This window comes from Equus przewalskii, chromosome 17 (assembly GCF_037783145.1).
Source record: "Equus przewalskii isolate Varuska chromosome 17, EquPr2, whole genome shotgun sequence".
Taxonomy (NCBI): domain Eukaryota; kingdom Metazoa; phylum Chordata; class Mammalia; order Perissodactyla; family Equidae; genus Equus; species Equus przewalskii.
In genome coordinates this window covers 39,390,487-39,411,707 of record NC_091847.1, presented here as the reverse complement: position 1 = coordinate 39,411,707, position 21,221 = coordinate 39,390,487, and the positions used below count along the sequence as shown (strand labels likewise).

Genomic DNA, 21,221 nt, shown 5'->3' with positions numbered 1-21,221 from the left:
ATTCTTACTCGAAAATGACCCCCAAACCAAAATCCAATGGGACACTCTAAAGGAAGAGTCTATTTTATTTTGTATAGTTAATATTAAATCACTCATCAATAATGGGTGTACCTTACCCAATACTAGTAGGATGAGGCCTGGAGAGAAAGATCTCATCTCTTAGCAATACTTTACATCTCACAGAGTTAAATATCTAAAGAATTTAGGATGGCTGTATTTGGAGTTGAGAGAATAACTGGCCTCACACTCCCTGGGAATCCACTAGGCAAGTGGAGCACGATATTCCTCCCAATCATGTTTTCAAAGAATCCTTGATATCACACCATTGTGGAATAACCAGGTGGAGAAAGGCAAAGAGAATTTCTTGGTTCACTTCTTGCCTGTCTCTTTTTAGCTGTTCTTACCGTTGGAACACATGTGGGGCACAAACACTCAAGTGCCATCCATAAACTGACCAGCTCCCCAATTACCGCCATCATAACTTCAAACGTACTTGTGTCCTTAATCATCATCCCTTTACTCTTCCCTACAGTCTCGGAAGAAAGGATGTTTCTCCACACTAAAGCTATTCTGGACCCCTTACAGTATGAACCTCTCTAAACCTCAATTTCCTCTTTAGGGAAGTGGCCATAACCCCCTTCTTATAGGTTGTGAGGCTCAAAACAAAAATGTGTGAGAAACACCTTATAAGCCAAACATCTTTAAATAAGTTGCTATATCAAAATTGGTCACTGTTTCTACCAACTTTAAGACCAAGAGCCCACTTTCTCACTATTATTTCATTTTCTGGTTTCATGGATTCATATCTATATTCATGTGCTTATATTTCTCTTACCTAAAAATAGTTTTCTGTTTACCATTTTTCTGTCTTAAATAACTTTTTCTGAACTCACTATTCCTTCAAGACAATCAATTCCCTATTTTTTCTGATTATCAAACTGTTCCAACTTGGCCCTCACTTACTGCTTTCATTTCCCATCTAGTCATTTCTCACAGCCAGACTCTATTGGAACCGTGGAGGTCCCTGGAGATTAACAACTATCATTCCATCTAGAGGAACCTTTTTTCCACTCTCATCCTCCTCAAAATCTACAGAGCAGGGAGCTTTGTTGACAATGTTTGCCCATTCATTAGCACATGACCTTGAATAACTGACTTAATATCAGTTTCTAAGATAGTACTTTTTTTTTTTGAGGAAGATTAGCCCTGAGCTAACTACTGCCAGTCCTCCTCTTTTTTGCTGAGGAAGCCTGGCCCTGAGCTTAACATCTGTGCCCATCTTCATCTACTTTATATGTGGGACGCTTACCACAGCATGGCTTTTGCCAAGCGGTGCGATGTCCGCACCCGGGATCCAAACTGGCGAACCCTCACCGCTGAGAAGCAGAACATGAGAACTTAACCACTGTGCCACCGGGCTGACCCCTAAGACAGTACTTCTGAATCAGGTCTGTTAAAATGTGATATGGTCTTGACTGATGTTAAACCTCTTCCTCTGCCTCTACCTGTCCCATAACCTGTTTCTTGACTAACCTCCTACCTTCCTTGCCTTTTATTTACAAGCATTTTCCTGTTTCTTTCTGGCTGGTCCTTCTCCTAAGCCATCACCATTCATTCCTCCTTGGATCTCCAAAAATAATATTTATATAAGAGCATCTATCCATGAATGTGCTCTGGTTCTGTCAATAGTTGGTTTCGAGTCTGTAATGTGAAAACATTTTATCATACAAATTATCTTTAAGCTTTTATCTCATTCGCCCATAATGAAATTGTCACCAAATCATATTATTTTTTCTTTCAAAATGTCTCCTGAATTAGCCTTTTCCTCTTCAGTCACACTGCCACTTATCTCTAAGTCCTCATCCTCTCAAGTCTAGATAACTATTAGACTCTGGGTCAATTTTCTCATCTATTTTTACTTTCTCCTTCTCTTCCTTCCTGTAAGCCAGTGGTTCTCAAACTTTTTGTTATCAGATCTCACTCTTAAAAATGAGGACTGCAAAGTGCTTTGGCTTATGTGTGTTATATCTATTGATAGATGGAAAAAGATATTCCATGCAAATGGAAACAAAAAGAAAGACGGGGTAGCAATACTTACATCAGACAAGATAGACTTTAAAAGAAAAACTATAACAAGAGATAAAGAAGGGCATCACATAATGATAAAGGGAACAATTCAACAAGAGGATGTAACACTTGTAAATATCTATGCCCCCCAAAATAGGAGCACCTAAATACATACAGCAAATATTAGCAGACACAAAAGGACAAATTGACAGTCACACAGTAACAGTAAGGGACTTTAATACCCTGCTTACATCAAAGGACAGATCATCCAGACAGAATATCAATAAGGAAATTTTGTCCTTAAATGACACACTAGACCAGATGGATTTAATAGATATATACAGAACATTATACCCCCAAACTGCAGAATACACAATCTTTTCAAGTGCACATGGAACATTCGCCAGGAGAGATCACCTACTAGGCCACAAAACAAGTCTCAATACATTTAAGAAGACTGACATAATATCAAGCATCTTTTCTGATCACAACAGTATGAAATTAGAAATAACTATAAAAAGAAAACTGGAAAAGTCACAAATATGTGGAGATTAAACAAGATGCTACCAAACAGCTATTGGGTCAATGAAGAAGTCAAAGGAGATCAAAAACTACCTGGAGACAAATGAAAATGAAAATACAATATACCAAAATCTATGGGAGACAGCAAAAGTGATACTAAGAGGAAAGTTTATGTAATACAGGCCCACCACAAGAAACAGGAAAAATCTCAAATAAATAATCTAACATTACACCTAAAGGAACTAGAATAAGAAGAACAAACAAAGCCCCAAATCAGTAGAAGGAAGGAAATAATAAAAATCAGAACAGAATTCAATGAAACAGAGACTAAAAAGACAACAGAAAAGATCAATGAAACTAAGAGCTGGTTCTTTGAAAAGATAAACAAAATTGACAAACTTTTAGCTAGATTCACTAAGAAAAAAAGAAGGCTCAAATAAATAAAATCAGAAAAGAGAAATTACAATGGATACAACAGAAATAAAGTCCAGGACCAGATAGCTTCCCCAGTGAATTCTACCAAACCTTCAAAGAAGATTTAATATCTATCATCCTCAAACTCTTCCAAAAAATTAAAGAGGAAAGGATGCTTCCTAACTCATTTTACAAGGCCAACATGATGCTGATACCAAAACCAGACAAGGACAATAAAAAAAAGAAAATTACAGACCAATATCACTGATGCACATAGATGCACAAATCCTCAAAAATATTAGTGAATCAAATACAATAATACATTAGAAGGATCATACACACCACACTCAAGTGGGATTTATTCCAGGGATGCAAGGAAGGTTCAACACCCCAAATCAATGTGATACACCACATCAACAAAATGAAGAATAACAATCACATGATCATCTCAATAGACGCAGAGAAAGCATTTGACAAGATTCAGCACCCATTTATGACAAAAACTCTGAATAAAATGGGTATAGAAGGAAAGTACCTCAACATAATAAAGGCCATATACAACAAACCCACAGCTAACATCACACCCATCAGTGAAAAATTGAAAGTTATCCCTCTAAGAACAGGAACAAGACAAGGATGCCTGCTTTTGCCACTTTTATTCAATATAGTATTGGAAATCCTAGCCAGAGCAATTAGGCACAAAAAAGAAATAAAAGGGATCCAAATTGGAAAGCAAGAAGTAAAACTGTCACTATTTGCAGATGACATGATTTTATATATAGAAAACTCTAAAGAATCCACCAAAAAAGTATTAGAAATAATAAACAAACACAGCAAAGTTGCAGGGTACAAAATTAACATACAAAAATCGGTTGCATGTCTATAACAACAGAGAAATCAAGAATACAATCCCATTTATAATTGCAACGAAAAGAATAAAATACCTAGGAATAAATTTAACCAAGAAGATGAAAGACCTGTATACTGAAAACTATAAAACACTGTTGAAAGAAAGCAAAGATGACACAAAGAAATGGAAAGGTATTCCATGCTCATGGATTGGAAGAATTAAGACAGTTAAAATGTCTCTACTACCTAAAGCAATCTACAGATTCAATGCAATCCCTATTAAAGTCCCAAAGACATTTTTCACGGAACTAGAACAAAGAACCCTATAATGTATATGGAGCAACAAAAGACCCTGAATAGCCAAAGGAATCCTGAGAAAAAAGAACAAAGCTGGAGGCATCACACTCCCTGATTTAAAAGTATACTACAAAGCTGTAACAATCAAAACGGCACAGTACTGGCAGAAAGACAGATATACAGATCAATGGAACAGAACTGATAGCCCAGAAATAAACCAACACACTTATAGACAGCTAAGTTTTGAGAAAGGAACCAAGAACAGAAAAAACAATGAAGAAAAGAAAGTATCTTCAAGTAATGGTGCTGGGAAAACTGGACTGCCACATGCAAAAGAATGACAGTAGGGGCTTGCCCCGTGGCTGAGTGGTTAAGTTCACACACTCCACTTCAGTGGCCCAGAGTTTTGCCAGTTGGGATCCTGGGTGCAGATCTAGCACCACTCATCAAGCCACGCTGAGGCAGCGTCCCACATGCCACAACTAGAAGGACCCACAACTAAAATATACAACTATGTACTGGGGGGCTTTGGGGAGAAGACGGAAAAATAAAAAATAAATAACATCTTAAAAAAAAAAAAAGAATGAAAGTAGACCACTATTCTTATACCACACACAAAAATTAACTCAAAATGGATTAAAGACCTCAATGTAAGAATTAAAACCATAAAACTCCCAGAAGAAAAGACAGGCAATATTGACATTGGTCTTAGCACTATCTTTTTGAACATGTCTCCTCAGGCAAGGGAAATAAAAGAAAGAAAGAAACAAATGGGAGTACATCAAACTAAAAAACTTCTGCAAGGCAAAAGAAACCATCAATAAATCAAAACAACAATCTACCAAAAGGGAGAAGACATTTTCAATCATATATCAAATAAAAGGTTAATATCCAAAACATAGAAAGAACTCATACAACCCAACAACAAACAATTCAATTAACAAATGGGCAGAGGGTCTGAACATTTTTCCAAAGAAGATATACAGATGCCCAACAAGCACATGAAAAGATGTGTTCAATATCACTAATTATTAGGGAAATGCAAATCAGATATCACCTTATACCCGTCAGAATGGTTATTATTAAAAAGACAAGAAATAACAAGTGTTAGAGAAGATGTGGAGAAAAGGAAACCGTCATAGATTACTGGTGGGAATGTAAACTGGTGCAGCCACTATGAAAAATAGTATGGAGATTCCTCAAAAAATTAAAAATAGAACTACCATATGACCCAGCTAGTCCACTGCTGGGTATTTATCCAAAGAACATGAAAATACTAATTTGAAAAGATACATACACCCCCGTGTTCACTGCAGTATTATTTACAATAGCCAAGATTTGGAAACAACCTAAGGGTCCATTAACAAATGAATGAATAAAGATGTGTGGAATACTACTCATCCACTAAAAAAGATGAAATGTTGCCATTTGTGACAACATGGATGGACCTTAAGGGTATCACACTAATCAAATTAGTCAGATGGAAAAAGCCAAACACTGTATGATTTCACTCATGTGGAAGATAAAGCAACAACAACGACAAACACACACATAGACATAGAGATTAGATAGGTGGTTACCAGAGGGGAAGGGAGGGGGAGGGCAAGAAGTCAAAGAGCACATGTGTACAGTGATGAATGGCAATTAGACCAGGTAATGAACATGACGTAGGCTATACAGAAGTGGAAATACCGTATGTCCACTTGGAAGTTCTAAAATGCATAAACCAATGTTACCTCAATAAAAAATTAAAAAAAAATTGAGACTCCAAAGAACTTTGCCTTTTGTGGTTTATACCTATTGATATTTATCTTAAAACTAGGAATTTTTAAAATGTATGTAATTCATTTTACTTTAACAAAACTTATGTTAACAAGTAATATTTTTAATAAGAAATAACTATATTTTCAATTTTAAGAGTTAGTTAAGAAGGCGGCATTGTTTTTCATTTTTGCAAATCTCTTTTTTGGTTTGTAAGGAAGATTGGCCGTCAGCTAACATCTGTGCCAACTTCCTCTACTTTGCATGTGGGATGCCACCACAGCGTGGTCTGATGAGCAGTGTGTAGGTCTGCGCCCAGGATCTGGACCCATGAACCCCAAACCGCCAAAGCACAGCACATATCTCAAACCTAACCACTACACAACCGGGCTAGCCCCTGCAAATCTCTTTTTAACATCTGATTTAATGGCAGACAGCTGGATTCTCATGTCTGCTTCTGCATTCAATCTGTTGTGATATGCACTTTTGGTTGAAGCATGTGAAGAATTGTGGCCTCAGACAGATGTGTAGTTGCGAAAAGGAGGAGCCTTTTCAGATAATTACAGATATTCTTCTTTGATACCTCACCAAAACTTGACAAGTAGCGATTTCTTAAAGGTTAGTTCCAATGTTGACTCTGAATCCGCATCAATGAACTTCTTGTGTGGTGTTACAGCAAAATTCAATGGTCTGTTTTATGCTTCAAATGGATTTTTACCCAGGCAAAATTTTGTAACATCATGTATTGGGTCATTTGGAAAACACCGGTTTTGCAGATCTTGCAAATGTTGATACACTTTATTACACAATACCAAAACACCATATTCATTAATATCACCACAGATCTCAATTGAAAAGGCCTGGGAAGCTGTCAAGCTCGATGTGACAGACGCAAATTTCCAAAAATCTAATTTTCACTTGAAAGGTCAAATTTTATCATTGGCAACTAATCCTGTCAGGTTTAAAAAAAAAAAAAAATTGAAATGACATGCTCATTTTGTTCCTTTTCGAGAAAATGTGTGTCAAATGCCCAATTTCAAATAACCATGGCTTGTCAGTCATTTTTAAGTAAAAATGATGTTCCATTAAAAAAATGGCTAGGTTCAGCTTGCAATTCAAACAATCACACAAGTGCTTTTCCTCGAGACAACCATCATACTCCAGCATGCAGCACAAGTGCTTTATGCAGACTTCCCATTTCATCACAGAATATTAAAAAGATGGGTATTCTAGGGTCGAGATTTAATAACATTCATTATTTTTAGTGTTTCGTCAAGGACATTCTTCAGTGAATCATTTCTGACGCAGGTGCGTGGTGATGAAAAATACCACATGCTGCCCTAGTGGAGCAGGCGCCCTACTCTGGTGTGCACACCAAGGTATCACAAGTCTTACCAACAACTGCTTTTACACCATCAGTGCGAAAGAAATGGGAATACCTTTTTAGTATTATTTTGAAGAGCTGTGATCTCACGGACCCCTGCGAGGGTCCTGGGGACACCTAGAATTCCACAGTGCACACTTTGAGAACCTCTGCTTTAAATCTTCAATTGTACTAAATTCTCCCTTTTCTTAAAAGTAAATAAAAAACCACAGGTACACACACCCCCTCAGCCTTTTAACTGATCTCTCATCCTCCCTTACCTGCTCAGCTCCTAGGGGTGATCTATCCTCACTAATTCCATTTCCTTATCACTTACCTACAACTGAAACTCATTCCCCTTCACAAGTCTCCTGAAACAGCCCTGTTAGGCACAATTTTTTTTTTTTTAACAGCCCATCTCCTCTTTTGGTTTTCCTGTACATTTTTTCCTTTTTAAGAAAGTCTATTTTTTAAAAAAGATTTTATTTTTCCTTTTTCTCCCCCAAAGCCCCCTGGCACATAGTTGCATATTTTTAGTTGTGGGTTCTTCTAGTTGTGGTCTATGGGATGCCACCTCAGCATGGCCATGTTCGCACCCAGGATCCAAACCAGCGAAAACCTGGGCCGCTGAAGCAGAGCCCGTAAACTTAACTACTCGGCCACGGGGCCAGCCCCTCCTGTAGATTTTTGATCTTGCAAATACTCTGTCCTCCAAGGAAGAAAGTGGCAACTGTCATATCAGAACAGAGACACAGAGGGAGAATCCATAGTTCCAGGATTCTGTGGGGGCCTGTAGATTCTTCTCCTACCCTTTTGCTGGTGTTTCTTCCACCTTTTTCACAGCTCATGAACAACATCCCCAAGTCTTTCAGTACCCTTCTCTCAATGACCTTTTCTCTACTCTAGTGCACCTGGTCTCATGATATTCCTTTTAAGCAAATGGCTGCCCAGTTTACATCTTAAGCTCTTTCTTGAGCCCAAAAATTTGATTTTCCAACTGTTCAATGGACACTTCTGCTGGTGTTCCACCAGCACCTCAAATTCAACATGCCTGAAATTGAACTCAAACCAAAACCGATGGTTTTGTTTCTTCCAGTGTCCTTCTAATAGTCATCTCAAAGCCTTGAAGTCAATATCTTTGTCCCTTAAGGCTCCCAGGTCCTTGCAATTCCTCAAGAATCTTCTCATTCATCACCTCTTCTTTCCTGGTCCTCCTGTTGTAATTTGAGATCTTAATCTCTCACTTAACTACTAAAATCATTTTCTAACCATTCTCCCTGATCTTAGCCTCCTTCCTGCCCCACTCCATCCTGTACTCTGCTGCCATGTAAATCTCAAGGCACAGCTCTGATTAAGTCTTTCCAGGCTCAGCACCTTCATCTGTACCCAATTCGTCACACAGCTTGGATTAGTCAACACTACTTCCCCACTTGGATTATAGTCACTCTGTATACAGGTCTTTAATCTCCCACCAAACTCTAAGACTCCATGAAGGACCTATGCTTGATAACCCATCTCAAATAGCATCCAACATAGTAGTTTTCACGGCATAGGTATTTAATTACTGTTTATTTATGGAAATGCAGAATGAATGGATACCCTACCTCTAGTCTCTCTTCCACTGCACACATATGAGGAATGTCCTCATTCTGTACTTTCATCTAATTAAAACCTTATTCAATCATTGGTCAAATAGCACATCACCCTTCTAAGAAGCTGAAAATTAAATAGCAGGAGCAAGGTTACCCTTGGGAAAGAAGAGGAACATGATCAGCAGGAAATACAGTTATGTCTTACTCTTAAACTGAGTAGTGGGCAGACAGGTGCCGTTATTCTTCATACCTGTTTCATTCTCTATATCTTTTTGAATGTCAGAAATAGCAATCAAAAACATAAGCCATCAAGACCTATCAAGACCCATTCCTCCCAATAAGATAGTTTTGCGTTTCATTATTCTGCTGTTTCATATGCGTTAGTTTTACTTGCTAACCAGGCTGCCAGAAAAAAAGTTCCATCATATTTTGAGACAGATCTTCACCGAGTAATGACTCATAAGACTAACACTTCTTCATTCCTCCCCATCAAAGCTTGCTCAAGTAGCTAACGACAGATTGGAGTAAATCTAAATGGATTATGGTTGCTCCTAATTCAAAGAAACATAGCTGTGAATCCTATTATACTTTAATAATCCTACCTAATTTCTCTGGTTTTGTATTTTCCCTTAAGGCAGAGATATTGTTTTGTGGATAAATGACATTTTTTTCCCCCAAATAATGTCTGTTCAGCAATAGGAACTTATTTGTGAAGAACTTATTCTGTAGGATGTGCAGCTTATTAGGTCCATTTGACAGGAAAAAGAGGATTGCATTTTGTTTGAGGACCTCATTAAATCCCTCTTTTTTGTCAGAATAGAAAATGCTGTTTTTCAAAAATTTTTTAAAATACTGAATAAAGTAGAATGTCTTTCCCTAAAGATGTCTCCAGGTAAATGCAAACTTTAATAGACCAGGTTCTTTGCTTACAATAAAAATGTTCACCTGCCCATATCATATAACCCACTTCCCAGATGGCTAAAAGATGCAATTTACACATAAACACTATTACTTATAAATTAAGGAACAAATTCAAAGTGCTCACTGGTTTTGTTTTATTTTGATTTAAATTTCAAACAGAGAGCCAAGAATCAAGAATTTATGGAACTACATGACCATAAAGCAAGGCGGCTTAGTCTGGAAGGGTATTTTAAACATTTAGGAATAACTTGATATTTCAGTGTTTATGTGAAATTTCAAAAGCATTTCATGAGGAGCTGTTTTCAATAGTTTGTTAGTCTGGCAAATACTGAAATGCTACTATTAACAGCACCCAGAAAAGTGTCTTCGAGACTTAAAAAAAAAAATGCCCAAAGGAAATATGGAAAGTATACGACCAAATTTTAAATTAAAACTTAAATGACGATGCTGATATTAAACCCTAGAAATGACAGTTTGTCCATCATGCAAATGTACATGTTTGGGTTAATACTCAAACTCAATTAGTTTTAGTTCCCTGCAGCCTCTCCTTTAGGTTCAATGACCTGGACAAAAAATTTACACTTTAATATGGCAAACTTAATTAACCCCATTGAAATGTAAAGGATTCCATAGGGATTACAATACTTTACTAATTGTCAAGTTGAATTTTGTTAGGTAACCATCTCACCTCCTCATCACCCACAGATAACTCTGCTGGGGCTTCCACCCACATCATGGTACCCCTGCAAGACCAAATGCCCACAGACATGAACCACACTCCTTTCCCAGACACCTACAGTGGGGGAAACGTACCCTGTTTCTTAATTCTAGGCAAAATTCCTAGAAACTTTTGGTAGTATTTGTAGCCCAGGTATGTCATAATTTCAGTCCCCATGGAGACTGATGATGCTGGATCTGAGAGCACAGGTCTCAGGAGTGAGCGCGCATGCAAACTGCTAGCCTAGTGATTATCAATCACAATACTTGAATTTAGCTCAGCTGGCAGCCAAAGAGAAGAACGCCCCCTGCCCCCAGGAAAGACAGCCAATTCTGCCTTAGACAAGGTAGAGAGAAGTTGACAATGGGAACTATTTTATAACCTCTTTTCTTTGCCCAATAAAAATCCTAAATTTCTCCCCCATTTTTACCCCAAGGGTAATCTTAAACTCTAGACAGGACCTCAACAATACTCCCCGCCAGGGAAGAAAAGGTTACATAATGGAGTCCAGGCCAGCCAAAATGCCAGCGGCATAACCAACCAGGACTACAAAGGCTTTGGGGGGCGGGGAGGAGGGAAAGGGGTGGCAGGCTTATTCTGAAATGGGAAGACAGCTCCGTAAATTTGATTATTGATATTTACTTCAGAGGAACAGATTTTTATTTTCCTTTCGACACCCAGAATAGAAATGAGAGAAGAGATTGACAGGCGGACATCCTGAACACGTGAATTCACAACAGAGAGGGTCCTCACCTATGCAGGATGGCTGCCCTAACCAGACGCCACCGTGCACTCTCCCCTCTTCACCAGCACACACCCGGTGCCCTGCCCCTTCTCAGCACAAGCTCTAGTGTGAACCTCCCACCTAAACCAAACAACGAGGTGTCTGGACAGAAGAAAAAAGAGTAGAATTTCTCAAGTCAAGACGCAGGCAACAGCACCTCTTCCCTGCCCAAAATGCCCAGCTCCTGGCCCCATCTCATCTTCCACCCACCCAAACTCCTCTTCCTGATTATCATCTCCTGCCAATCCCTCCTCTCAGCTCATTTTCACCTTTATTTTCACCACTTTCACCTCATTCCATTCTCCTACCATGTCCTACTTCGTCCCTACTCCCCACCATGCATCTGCAGAAACAAAATGCTCACACGGTGGGTAGCACATAGAGGAGCTGTACCCCTCGCCACCCGTCATCAGGGAGAGAACGACACCAGGGATTCCAAAGTGGAAATATGGATGGATGAGTTTCCCCAAGTTCTCTTTCAGCATTATACACAAACTTATGCCCACACTGAGGGTAAAAGAGGCTTCCCAACATAGCCCAGGATCCCTAACCACATTTCTGTAGGAAAATAGGACATAAGTTCAAAACACACAAACTAAAGACCACAGACCTGAGTTGGTGACTCCCCAGAAAGGAACAAACAGATAAATTCTTGAAGTGACTTTAAAAAACAAAGAACTATTAATATATCTATTAAATGCTTAAGTTCATAATGTCTATTATACATATTTCCAGATACAGAAGAAGAAAGCAAAATATAAAATTTCATGAAAAGGTTTCAATCCATTTTTTTGTGGCCCTATTTCCACATTCCCTGAAGAAAAATTTTAGATGTTAAAAAAAATAAGCTTTAAAGAGCTACCAAATGCTTTTAAGAAAACTAGGTATTATAAGCTTTGTCCAGCTAAAGTTTCAACTTTTCAGCCAAAGCCTTTAGAATATTCTAAAACGATGGAGTACTAAAAACAAAACAAAGTCTTGGAAGCAGTCTACTGGCTGGCTTTTCATATCCCCCCATGCCGGGGAGGTCAAAATTGAGAGGAAATAAGACTCAACGCTTAAACAATGCATATGCACCCACTCAACTAGTCATACACTGTGTATATAATTCCAAGAATTTACATGAGCTGAACAGATCTCTGCAACTGCCCGAGGGAAGAAAGAAACCCTCCCAAATACATTCAGTTTAGCAAAGCATTCCTGCAAGAGGCACTCAAGTTTCACTCAGAAATGGAGTGTCATTACATAAAACCTTCAGGGGGTAAAATCATTGAAAACATATTCTTACCATTCTCATTGGGCTCTGTTGGCTGGGACACATCTCTGAACGGAATTATAACTGCATCTCCAGGCACTCTGGGGCTTTCCACATACTTGGGCTTCCTGACGGGACCTGCAGTGGGAAAGATCTGAGTGTAGCTAATTTTTTCCAGATGCAAACAAAGCTTCAGAATGTACAGTGTGTGTCCTCACTAGGACCCAAATATGCCTAAAGGAAGAGCCGGCCCCTTCCCCTCCCTTGAACACACACACAGTCATTTCAGTACAGACGGGAATGTCCAGTCTGGGCTGCCAAAGGAGAAAGGGGTAAGCTCGGTTTCGAGAATGTCAACTCTGACAAAAACAAAAGCTGCTCCTTTGCTGTTAAGTCTCTACAGCTGTCTTTGGTGTATGTCAAGTAAGTGATTTTGACATGTTCGAACCTGGACGGCTTTTTTTATTTGGAATTTTTCTCTAACTGGGACAAAGACGACTGGGTTGCTTGGTATCTCCAAAGTCAGGAGGCAAGGATTACAAACAGCCAGGCTGTACTATCAACATGCTCTGAGCGGCCAGAGAATGCAGGCATTTTATCAGACTGGTGACGCACAGCAATTGTGTGGGGCAGAGAAGATGATTGCTTTCTTGGCAGCTGACATAGCTGCCTTCAAAAAGGCGCAGCAGCCAACCTGGCATGCGATTCGGGGGACACGAGAGAGACCCAGAGTTCTCTCTCTCACTTCCCCCGCAACCTCAACTTATCATCAGAAAATCAGGAATTCTTAAAATTGAATGGAACCCTCACATATTGCTGGTGGCAATGTACAGGTACAGCCACTTTTGAAAAACAGTTTGGCAGACCCTCAAAAGGCTAAACGTCAAGTTAGCATATAGCCCAGCAATTCCACTTCTATGTGAATATATATTCACACAAAAATTTGTACACAAACGTTCACAGTAGCATTATTCATCATAGCCAAGTGTCCATCAACCGATGACAACAAGATGTGATATATCCAAACAATGGGATATTATTGGGCAATAAAAAGGAAGAAAGTGCTGATTCATGCTCCAACATTGATGAAACATGAAAACACTATGCTAAGTGAAAGAAATCAGTCCCCAAAAGACTATACATTATATGATTCCATTCATATGAAATGTTCAGAATAGGAAAACTTACAGAAAGTATGAACGGTTACCAGGGGCTCAGGGATACGCAGGCTTGTGGAGTGACAGCTAAGGCGTATGGGACTTCTTTTAGGGGTGATTAAAAATGTTCTAAAATTAGGTTGTGGTGATGGTTGCACAATCTTGTGAATATACTAAAAACGGCTGTACTCTATACTTTGGGTAGATTGTACAGTATGTGAATTACATCTAAATAAAGCTGCTTTAAAAGAAATATACTGCCTATTCCATTCCATCTGCTCCTTTCAAACATCATATTACATTTTGGTCCAGAATCATCCACCTGACTCTCATTTCCCTTGGTTGCCTTATACTTAAAGTATGCTTTTAACAAGGCCAGAGAGACAGGAACCACTTCCCATCAGTAAGAGAGAGGTTGGTGAGAAGGGTGCCAGATAGGGGTCCACAGGTCTCCCTCCTTCTCCGCCCTGAACCATGACCTTGACCCTCTAGGGGCCTCAGCTCAGTCACTGCACACTGAAAGGAAGAGTCAGGCAGATTCTGAGCATCCTCCTGTGTCAGACACCTTACGCATCTGAGAACTTCAATTCAGAGTATGGTTTATGGTGAGAGATGCTGCCATCTAAAGGTTTTCTGCAAAAGCATCTACGCTCCTATAAAAATAAGCCAATTCCCAGCCAGCTATAATGTACTACATCTTAAAATAGGCTACATTATCAAAGAAGCTTATGGTACTTGACAAATAGGGACATTATTTCAAACTTTAGAAACCATGGTTTTTAAATGGCTAACGTACTATTTAATCATATGGCTGTCTTCATAACTTATTTAATGGTGTCAGAAAGGGAATTTTTTAAAGGTTAAAATAGAATGGTCACGGGAGGGGAAGGGAGAATATAAGTGGAAAATGTAGGCTCTGCAACAATATACAAAGTATCATTCATATTTTATCTAAAACATTCACGTATCCACATAGAAATATGAGTGGGGGGGGAAGACAGTGGGTAGAGGGGAAATGAAAATATTTGTTGTGTAGGAGCCAGAAACTAGGAAGAAGGGCCCCAATAAGGCAGGTAGAAATGCAACCAGGAGAAATACGAGAACCTTTCTACACTTTTGGTTCCCAACCTACTCCCTACAAAACAGATCATAGGCATTTCCCTCCCATCATCTGCTCTCTTTCATTTAAAGGACTTAGGGGAGGTAAAGCCCTTTATTTTTATTGTCTGATGACTTGAATTGCCCCAACCAGCAACCACGCCACTGCTCAAGAGACACCTGTAAGTTTCTGCTCACCTTAACTCTTTAGGACATAGTAACAGCAAAACTAAGACACCTACTTCCAAGCTCCAATCTACCCACCCCTCACCTCCTCCAACAATATTCTCTAATACTAAGCACCCCCTCTTAAAATGTGGGCTATTTCACATGGATGTGCAATGGTTTTTGTGAATGGTTAGAACACCAAACCCCAACATCATCCAAAACCTTCAGAAAGCAGCCATGCCCCTCCGTTTGTCTGTACTGTGTTCTGTTTAGAGGCTGACCACTCACTATATGAAATACTCAACAATGAGGAGTGAGGCTGTTAGGAGCAAGACCTCTGGAGTTGGGCAGACCTAAGTTCAAATACGGTCGCCCTCCCACCCCAAGTCGGGCCTCAATACATCGCAGAGCTAATAGATGAATAAGTGAGCCCCTGCTCCAAGGGAAAAATCCATGCAAGCAGAGACCAGGTGGCTCTGGTTCCCAGGCTGAGCACAGTGCCTGGCACAGTGAGCAGTGATGCTAGCTAGGAAAGGAGACCTAGCATATAACAAAGTAAATAAAACGTGTTTTCAGGAGTCACCCAAGGCTAAGGACTTACATACACTAATTCATTCAATTCTAATAACTTTTGGAATAAAGCACAATTCCCTCCATTTTTAGGTCAGGAAACTGAGGGTCAAATCAGTTAAACAATTTGCTAAGGGCGTGCATACGGCAAAGCAGGAATTCAAATAGTTTTGCACTCTGTGCAGGTTTGAAGCTCATGCACTGAACCACCACTCAGCACTTACAAAACTAGGAAACCTAGATTAAACGTGCAATTCTAGAAAAGGCCAGGGCGGTGGAACCTTCTACCATGCAACAGTCCATGGGCTTTGGCTGTATAGTCAACAAATCTTTTATTCATGCTGTCTTGTCTCTGATCTCCCCTCATTTTTACTGGGAGTTGAAATATTATGAAGTGAATATAAACAACTGCTCTCCAACACGATCCTTATTTAAATTGCTTTTCACAAAGAGCTGAACCTCAAATGCTATAAAACAAGATAAATGTATAACTATAGAAGTTTTATTCTTTCCCCTTCTCAATCACTCATTAGAGAGTGTGTGCGCACTTTCCATTAAACACAGCAGATGAACACTCATTTGACTTCACTCTGTTTCAAAACACCATTAAAGTTGCAGTAAAGGGATTTGAGAGAGACCAGTGGGGAAAGGAGACGACCACAGGAAAGCCACCAAACTTCGGAAAGTGGGAAGCAGACTGCCAAGGGAGCCGTGGATTGAACAGACCAGAAAAGGTTAGTGCTGGAGGAGGGGGAGGGGAGGACTTAGCACCCGCCACCCAGCCTCAGAGACGCCAGATCCCTCTGAAGGCAGGGACACAGGTGGGGCCGAACACAGGACAAAGAGTTGAAATTCATGTCAGGGAGAATTAGACACCCAGAACCCCTTCCCAAGTCAGGGAGCATTCCTTCCCTTATCCTGGAGGTGGGGTTTTTCTCTGGAAAGGCTCAAGTCCAAGACCACAGAGATTCAAGAGCTAAACTCTTGAGTGCTATACTAAAAAATTGGGATTAAGAAAAATTCTACATGCGGATGGGTGGGCCCCAGATGCATCTCCCCACGCAGCTCTGAGAAGGCGGACAGCAAGCTCGCCCTCCACGGCAGGAAGAGATGAGAGCACTCTTCTCTGGGGATACTCACCGAGAGAAAAGACCTATAAATAATCACAGTTGGGTACGTGCCCCTGAAGAAATGGTGGATCCCTGGCCAATCACGCTGGCATCAAGGCTGCCCTCCACACACACCCAGCCCTTTCAACCAGCTTTTGAGCACCTCGTACTCACACACAAACTAGGATCATCAGACAGTCAAGGAAAGACCCTACCCTCAACAATGACCAAAACGGGTTAAAAAAAGAACTCTGAGGAATGAGAGAAAACAGGAGGAACCCTCTCCAGAAAGAGAAGAGCTATTGCTTCCACTACACGAGCTGTTACTAGGACAAGAGACCTTCAGGGTCCATGAAGTGGTCAGCTGAGCAGACTGCCTGCCGAACGAGGACAAGCGGAGGCCAGTTCCAAGCCACTGTAATCACAGGCGCTGATCTTACACTTAAACTGCCATCGACGAAACCACGATGACACTGATTTCCACGCCACTGAAATGAAAAACTGCCTCCGAATGAAGTGGCCACATTCCTCATCACCAGAGATGAAAACTGAAACATCCATCTCCTCCAGATCCCCTTCCTCAGGGGAAACTTGCCCAGCGCCTTTCTACACACAGCTTTTTGTTTAAAACGAAATGTTCAACATTCCCAACCACAGAATACCTTAAAGTAAAATAATTTCCCCCCTTTATGTAAACCAAGTGCTGTCAGGTTAATCCCCCCAAATTAACCAGAATGTAGTACCACATAATAGTTACCCAGAAAGCATAGTGTTCTGGCTACTAGCTATGTTGTAAGGCAAGAGGCTCTTAAAAACAAGGCAAGACTGTCAGGTATTAGCTTGAAAATTGGCTCACCTAGAAGCCAATGTGTTTGCCTGTCACAGCTGCCCATCATTGCTGGGGAGCTGACCCACCCTCGGCATTGGTATAAAGAAGCACTTTTGAAGCTTTACAGGACACAGGGATCCCCTGTGAGGGTTGGGGGGGGGGGGTCCTTGTTAAAATGCAAACTATGATGTTCTTAGGAGGTGAGGCTGGGACCACGGGCCTTACATTGGTAACCAGGGTATCAGGTACGCAGAGCAGAGACCGCCATGGGCAGGGCCTCGAAGGAGGACCACCCTACTCCTGTCAGGTCGAAGCAGGATCTACGGCCCTGTGGTTGGAGTACCGACTTACCCAGTTTACAAGGTTTAAGGTAAACGGGGATTGTTCTTGGTCATAAACTAAACCCATTTCATTGCAACTCTGGATCTGTGGCCTCACCCCAATTCCCCCAACCCCCACCCTGTACTGTGAGATGCAGGGGAAGGGGGCTCTCCAAGTTAAAGACAGAGGGCTCCTAAGAGAAAGAGAAACACAAAATAGGCCCCAAAGAGGTTCAACAGCCATAAACTTGCAGGTACCCCGAATGCAGCTTGCAGAAGAGCTCCCACCAGCTCCTTGGTACAAAAGGGCCTGCGACGGGCTGGGAGGGGAGCGGCAAGCGGTCTACAAGCTGGGGGCTCAGCACTCCCCAGTCAGTCGTCTGCCTTTATGTAAATCTCCAAACAGACTTTTCCCAGCGGCCAGTTTTCCTACTCTTTTTGACATTTTAATCACACAGCTGACTATCTTGCTGCTTAGAAACTGCCATATAAGGAATATTTTTTAAAAAGGGATGGCAGAAATAAACCAAACTGGGCTTTATCTCCAGGCAGTGAAAGAGAGAAGGGCAGGGGTTACTTTTCATTTCTGAGTGTTTCAGTTAAAAATAATTACATATATATATGAAAGCAATATTTGCGATGCAGAATACCTGAGGTGACTTATTGCATTTAAAGCAGATCTTACATTTTTCACAACATCTGGAGACTATGAAACCTGACACTTTGTGTTATCAATCATTTTAGAGGTTTTTTTTAGCATCTTGAACTTTCACAGTAAAGGTTCCTGCCAATTTTATCTGGTCTAGGTTTGCATTTCACATTGGGAAATGCTTACAACAAGATGAGAAAAACCAAAAGGAGATGAGTAAGAGGATTGGGGCGGGGTGGGGGGGGACCTTTATCACTAAAGCAAATGTCATCAAATAGCCATTTCCAAATGGTAAATGATCAGATCACAGTCTTGGAGTTTTAAAGAGCATGATACCTAGACTTCCAAAGTCTGACCCTTCTCTCCCCTGTACCCCAAAAAAGTGTTGGAGGGAGAGAAGACAGGAGGAGACACGGAACTTAGGACTGAGAAAGGGGAAGCCTTGGCCATAAGGAAGCACTCTGTGGCAGGACCCTGGGCCGACTCCCAGCTTGCTGAGTTGAGGTGGGGCGGGTGAGTCGGTGGGACTGCCCACGACCCAGTCTGTGAGGGGTGAGAGCCTCCTGGGAGGATTCACTCTGAGGCAAGGAGCCGCCAGATGACGGATCAACGCAGTCAGAACGCCTCAAGCGAAGGGGAGCGCAAGTTCAAGCACAGTGTTTTGTCCATGATGTGAATTTCTCCTATGAGAAGAAAAGGAGAAGCTGTCAATAAAAACCTAAAATGCTGCTTGAGATCGCTCTACTCCAGGGAACGGCAAAAGGCAGCACTAGGCTGCTCTGACCCACAGGCCTGGGAACTGGGAGCTGAAGCGGGGCAACGCTCCAAGAGAGAAGGGCACCAGCTGCCCCAGAAGCAGGAGCTTCCCTGGTCATGAACGAGCACATGTGACATATACCCCGGGGGGATTTCCAGAAACTTCCAGAAACACTTTTACAAGGGCCTGGTGCCTTGTGTAAGGAGAGGAGGGTAGCAAGTCGGTGCAATCTGAGTTACTGCTACCAATGTGACCTCATCCATACCCAAAGTCTGGTGAGGTCTGGGGAAATTTAGGCGGCAACTCAAGGGAAGAAAAAACAGAACGTGAGAGAGAAAAAATGGGTCACCTGCTGATGGTGAATGAAATATGAAAGTTACTGGACATTACTTTCAATAAGCCTCTTTTTTATTTCAAATACCTCATTTTTTGAGAGCATCGAGAAAGGTGGATAGCCTTTATTCATTCATGCAACACACAAGGCACAGTGCAGATGCAAATGTACATTACCATCAAGGTACTTAACTCTGGTAGGAAGACAGTACATCAAAATGGAGCCATGCTCCTTTCAATAGGCATCATTAAAACAAACGTTGACAAACATTTTCAAGTCTCAATTTGTAGTGTGCGTGTTTATAGCACTATGAGTACAATAAATGCCCAGCTCAACAAAGTAACATGAGTAATGTTTCCGCTTTCTTCCAATGCAGTTTGATCTATCATACTGTTCCTATAGTGCATGTAATTGTTTTTATCTATTAAGACGTAGAAATGCATTAACTCACCTTATTAGTTTACTCAGAAAATATCTATCGCACGTCCACCATGTACCAGGCACACAGGGTGAGAACAAGACATGACCACATTCTGCTGGGCATCTCAGTGGAGGGGGCAAGAGTCTCTGTTACATCGTCTGAATTTTATTTCAAAACATTTCAATATAAACAGTGTGATAGAAATGTGTGTCAATTGGCTTTAATCTACCACCTAAAGGCAATCAATTATTTCATTCTGGAATACCAACTCCAGTAGTTAACCAGCTTTTAATCAAAAGGCCACACTCAAAAGAGGCCACTGCAAGTCGGTCAGCCAGCCTCCCTTATCACCAACCAACACCCCTGAGGTTACAAATAGACTTTCACACTGGTTAAATTACTGACTTTGTTCACTAGTATCATGGTTGTTGGATACTTACTTTCAGTGGTGAAATTCATGACATTTGAGGTAAGAGGATTGATTAGAAATATCACAGAAGCACTCCGGACCTTGTACGACCCAGCTATAAAAATCCAGCAGGGAAAGGAAAGAGGGGAGTGGGCACAGTGGGTGAAGGGGAGCACCTATGTGGTGACAGACAAGAAATAATGTACAACTGAAATTTCACATGATGTAAACTATTACAAACTCAAAAAAAAAAATCCATCAGGTCCTTAGAAAGGTGCCCTAGGCTTGATACTACACGGCCCCAGGTCCAGCTGCTGATTCCAGGGAATTATTAGGCCCCTGATGCAGAACAGCAGGAAAACCGAACTCTATCTGCCATAGGCAGAACTCTAAAGATGTTACTCCAAGACTCCTGTCCCCTGGTTATCGAATCAAACACAATCTGGTTACTGCTGTAAAGGGACTCTGCAGATGGGATTAAGATAAGTCTTAATTACTAATTGGCTGACCTTAAAATAGGGAGATTATCCTGGATTATTGGGTGGGTACAATGTAATCACACACACCCTTAAAAGCAGAAGAGGAAGACTGAAGAGTCAGGAAGAGACAAAATGAGGCAGAAGAGGGGAGGCGGTCAGAGAGACTCAAAGCATGAGAAGGATTCGACCCTTCTGGACTTGACACATTGCTAGCTTTGAAGATGGGTGAAGGGGGCCATGAGCAAAGGAATGCGGCCAGCCCCTAGAAGATGTGAAGAATCCCCAGCTGAGAGCCAGCAAGGAAACGGAGACCTCAATCCTGTAGCAGTGAATTCTGCCAACCTGGCCGAGCCTGGGACTGCTTCATACCCTGAGCCT

The 21,221-nt window shown here is 41.1% G+C and overlaps 1 protein-coding gene across 43 annotated transcripts in view; it reads right to left on the bottom strand.

Annotated features, from left to right (window-relative positions):
- The window catches only part of TANC1 (tetratricopeptide repeat, ankyrin repeat and coiled-coil containing 1), a 229,150-nt gene that overhangs the window by 80,238 nt on the left and 127,691 nt on the right, over nucleotides 1-21,221 (bottom strand). For 33 of the 43 annotated variants that reach the window (XM_070579917.1, XM_070579897.1, XM_070579905.1 and 30 more), the window contains one exon: nucleotides 12,577-12,681. The exons of 5 other annotated variants lie outside the window; for them this stretch is intronic. In XM_070579917.1, coding sequence (XP_070436018.1) covers nucleotides 12,577-12,681 — 105 coding nt within the window. Of the gene's footprint in view, nucleotides 1-12,576; nucleotides 12,682-12,819; nucleotides 12,965-21,221 lie in introns of those variants that run through there. 5 more of the 43 variants (XM_070579937.1, XM_070579945.1, XM_070579939.1 and 2 more) reach the window with 5 other exon arrangements.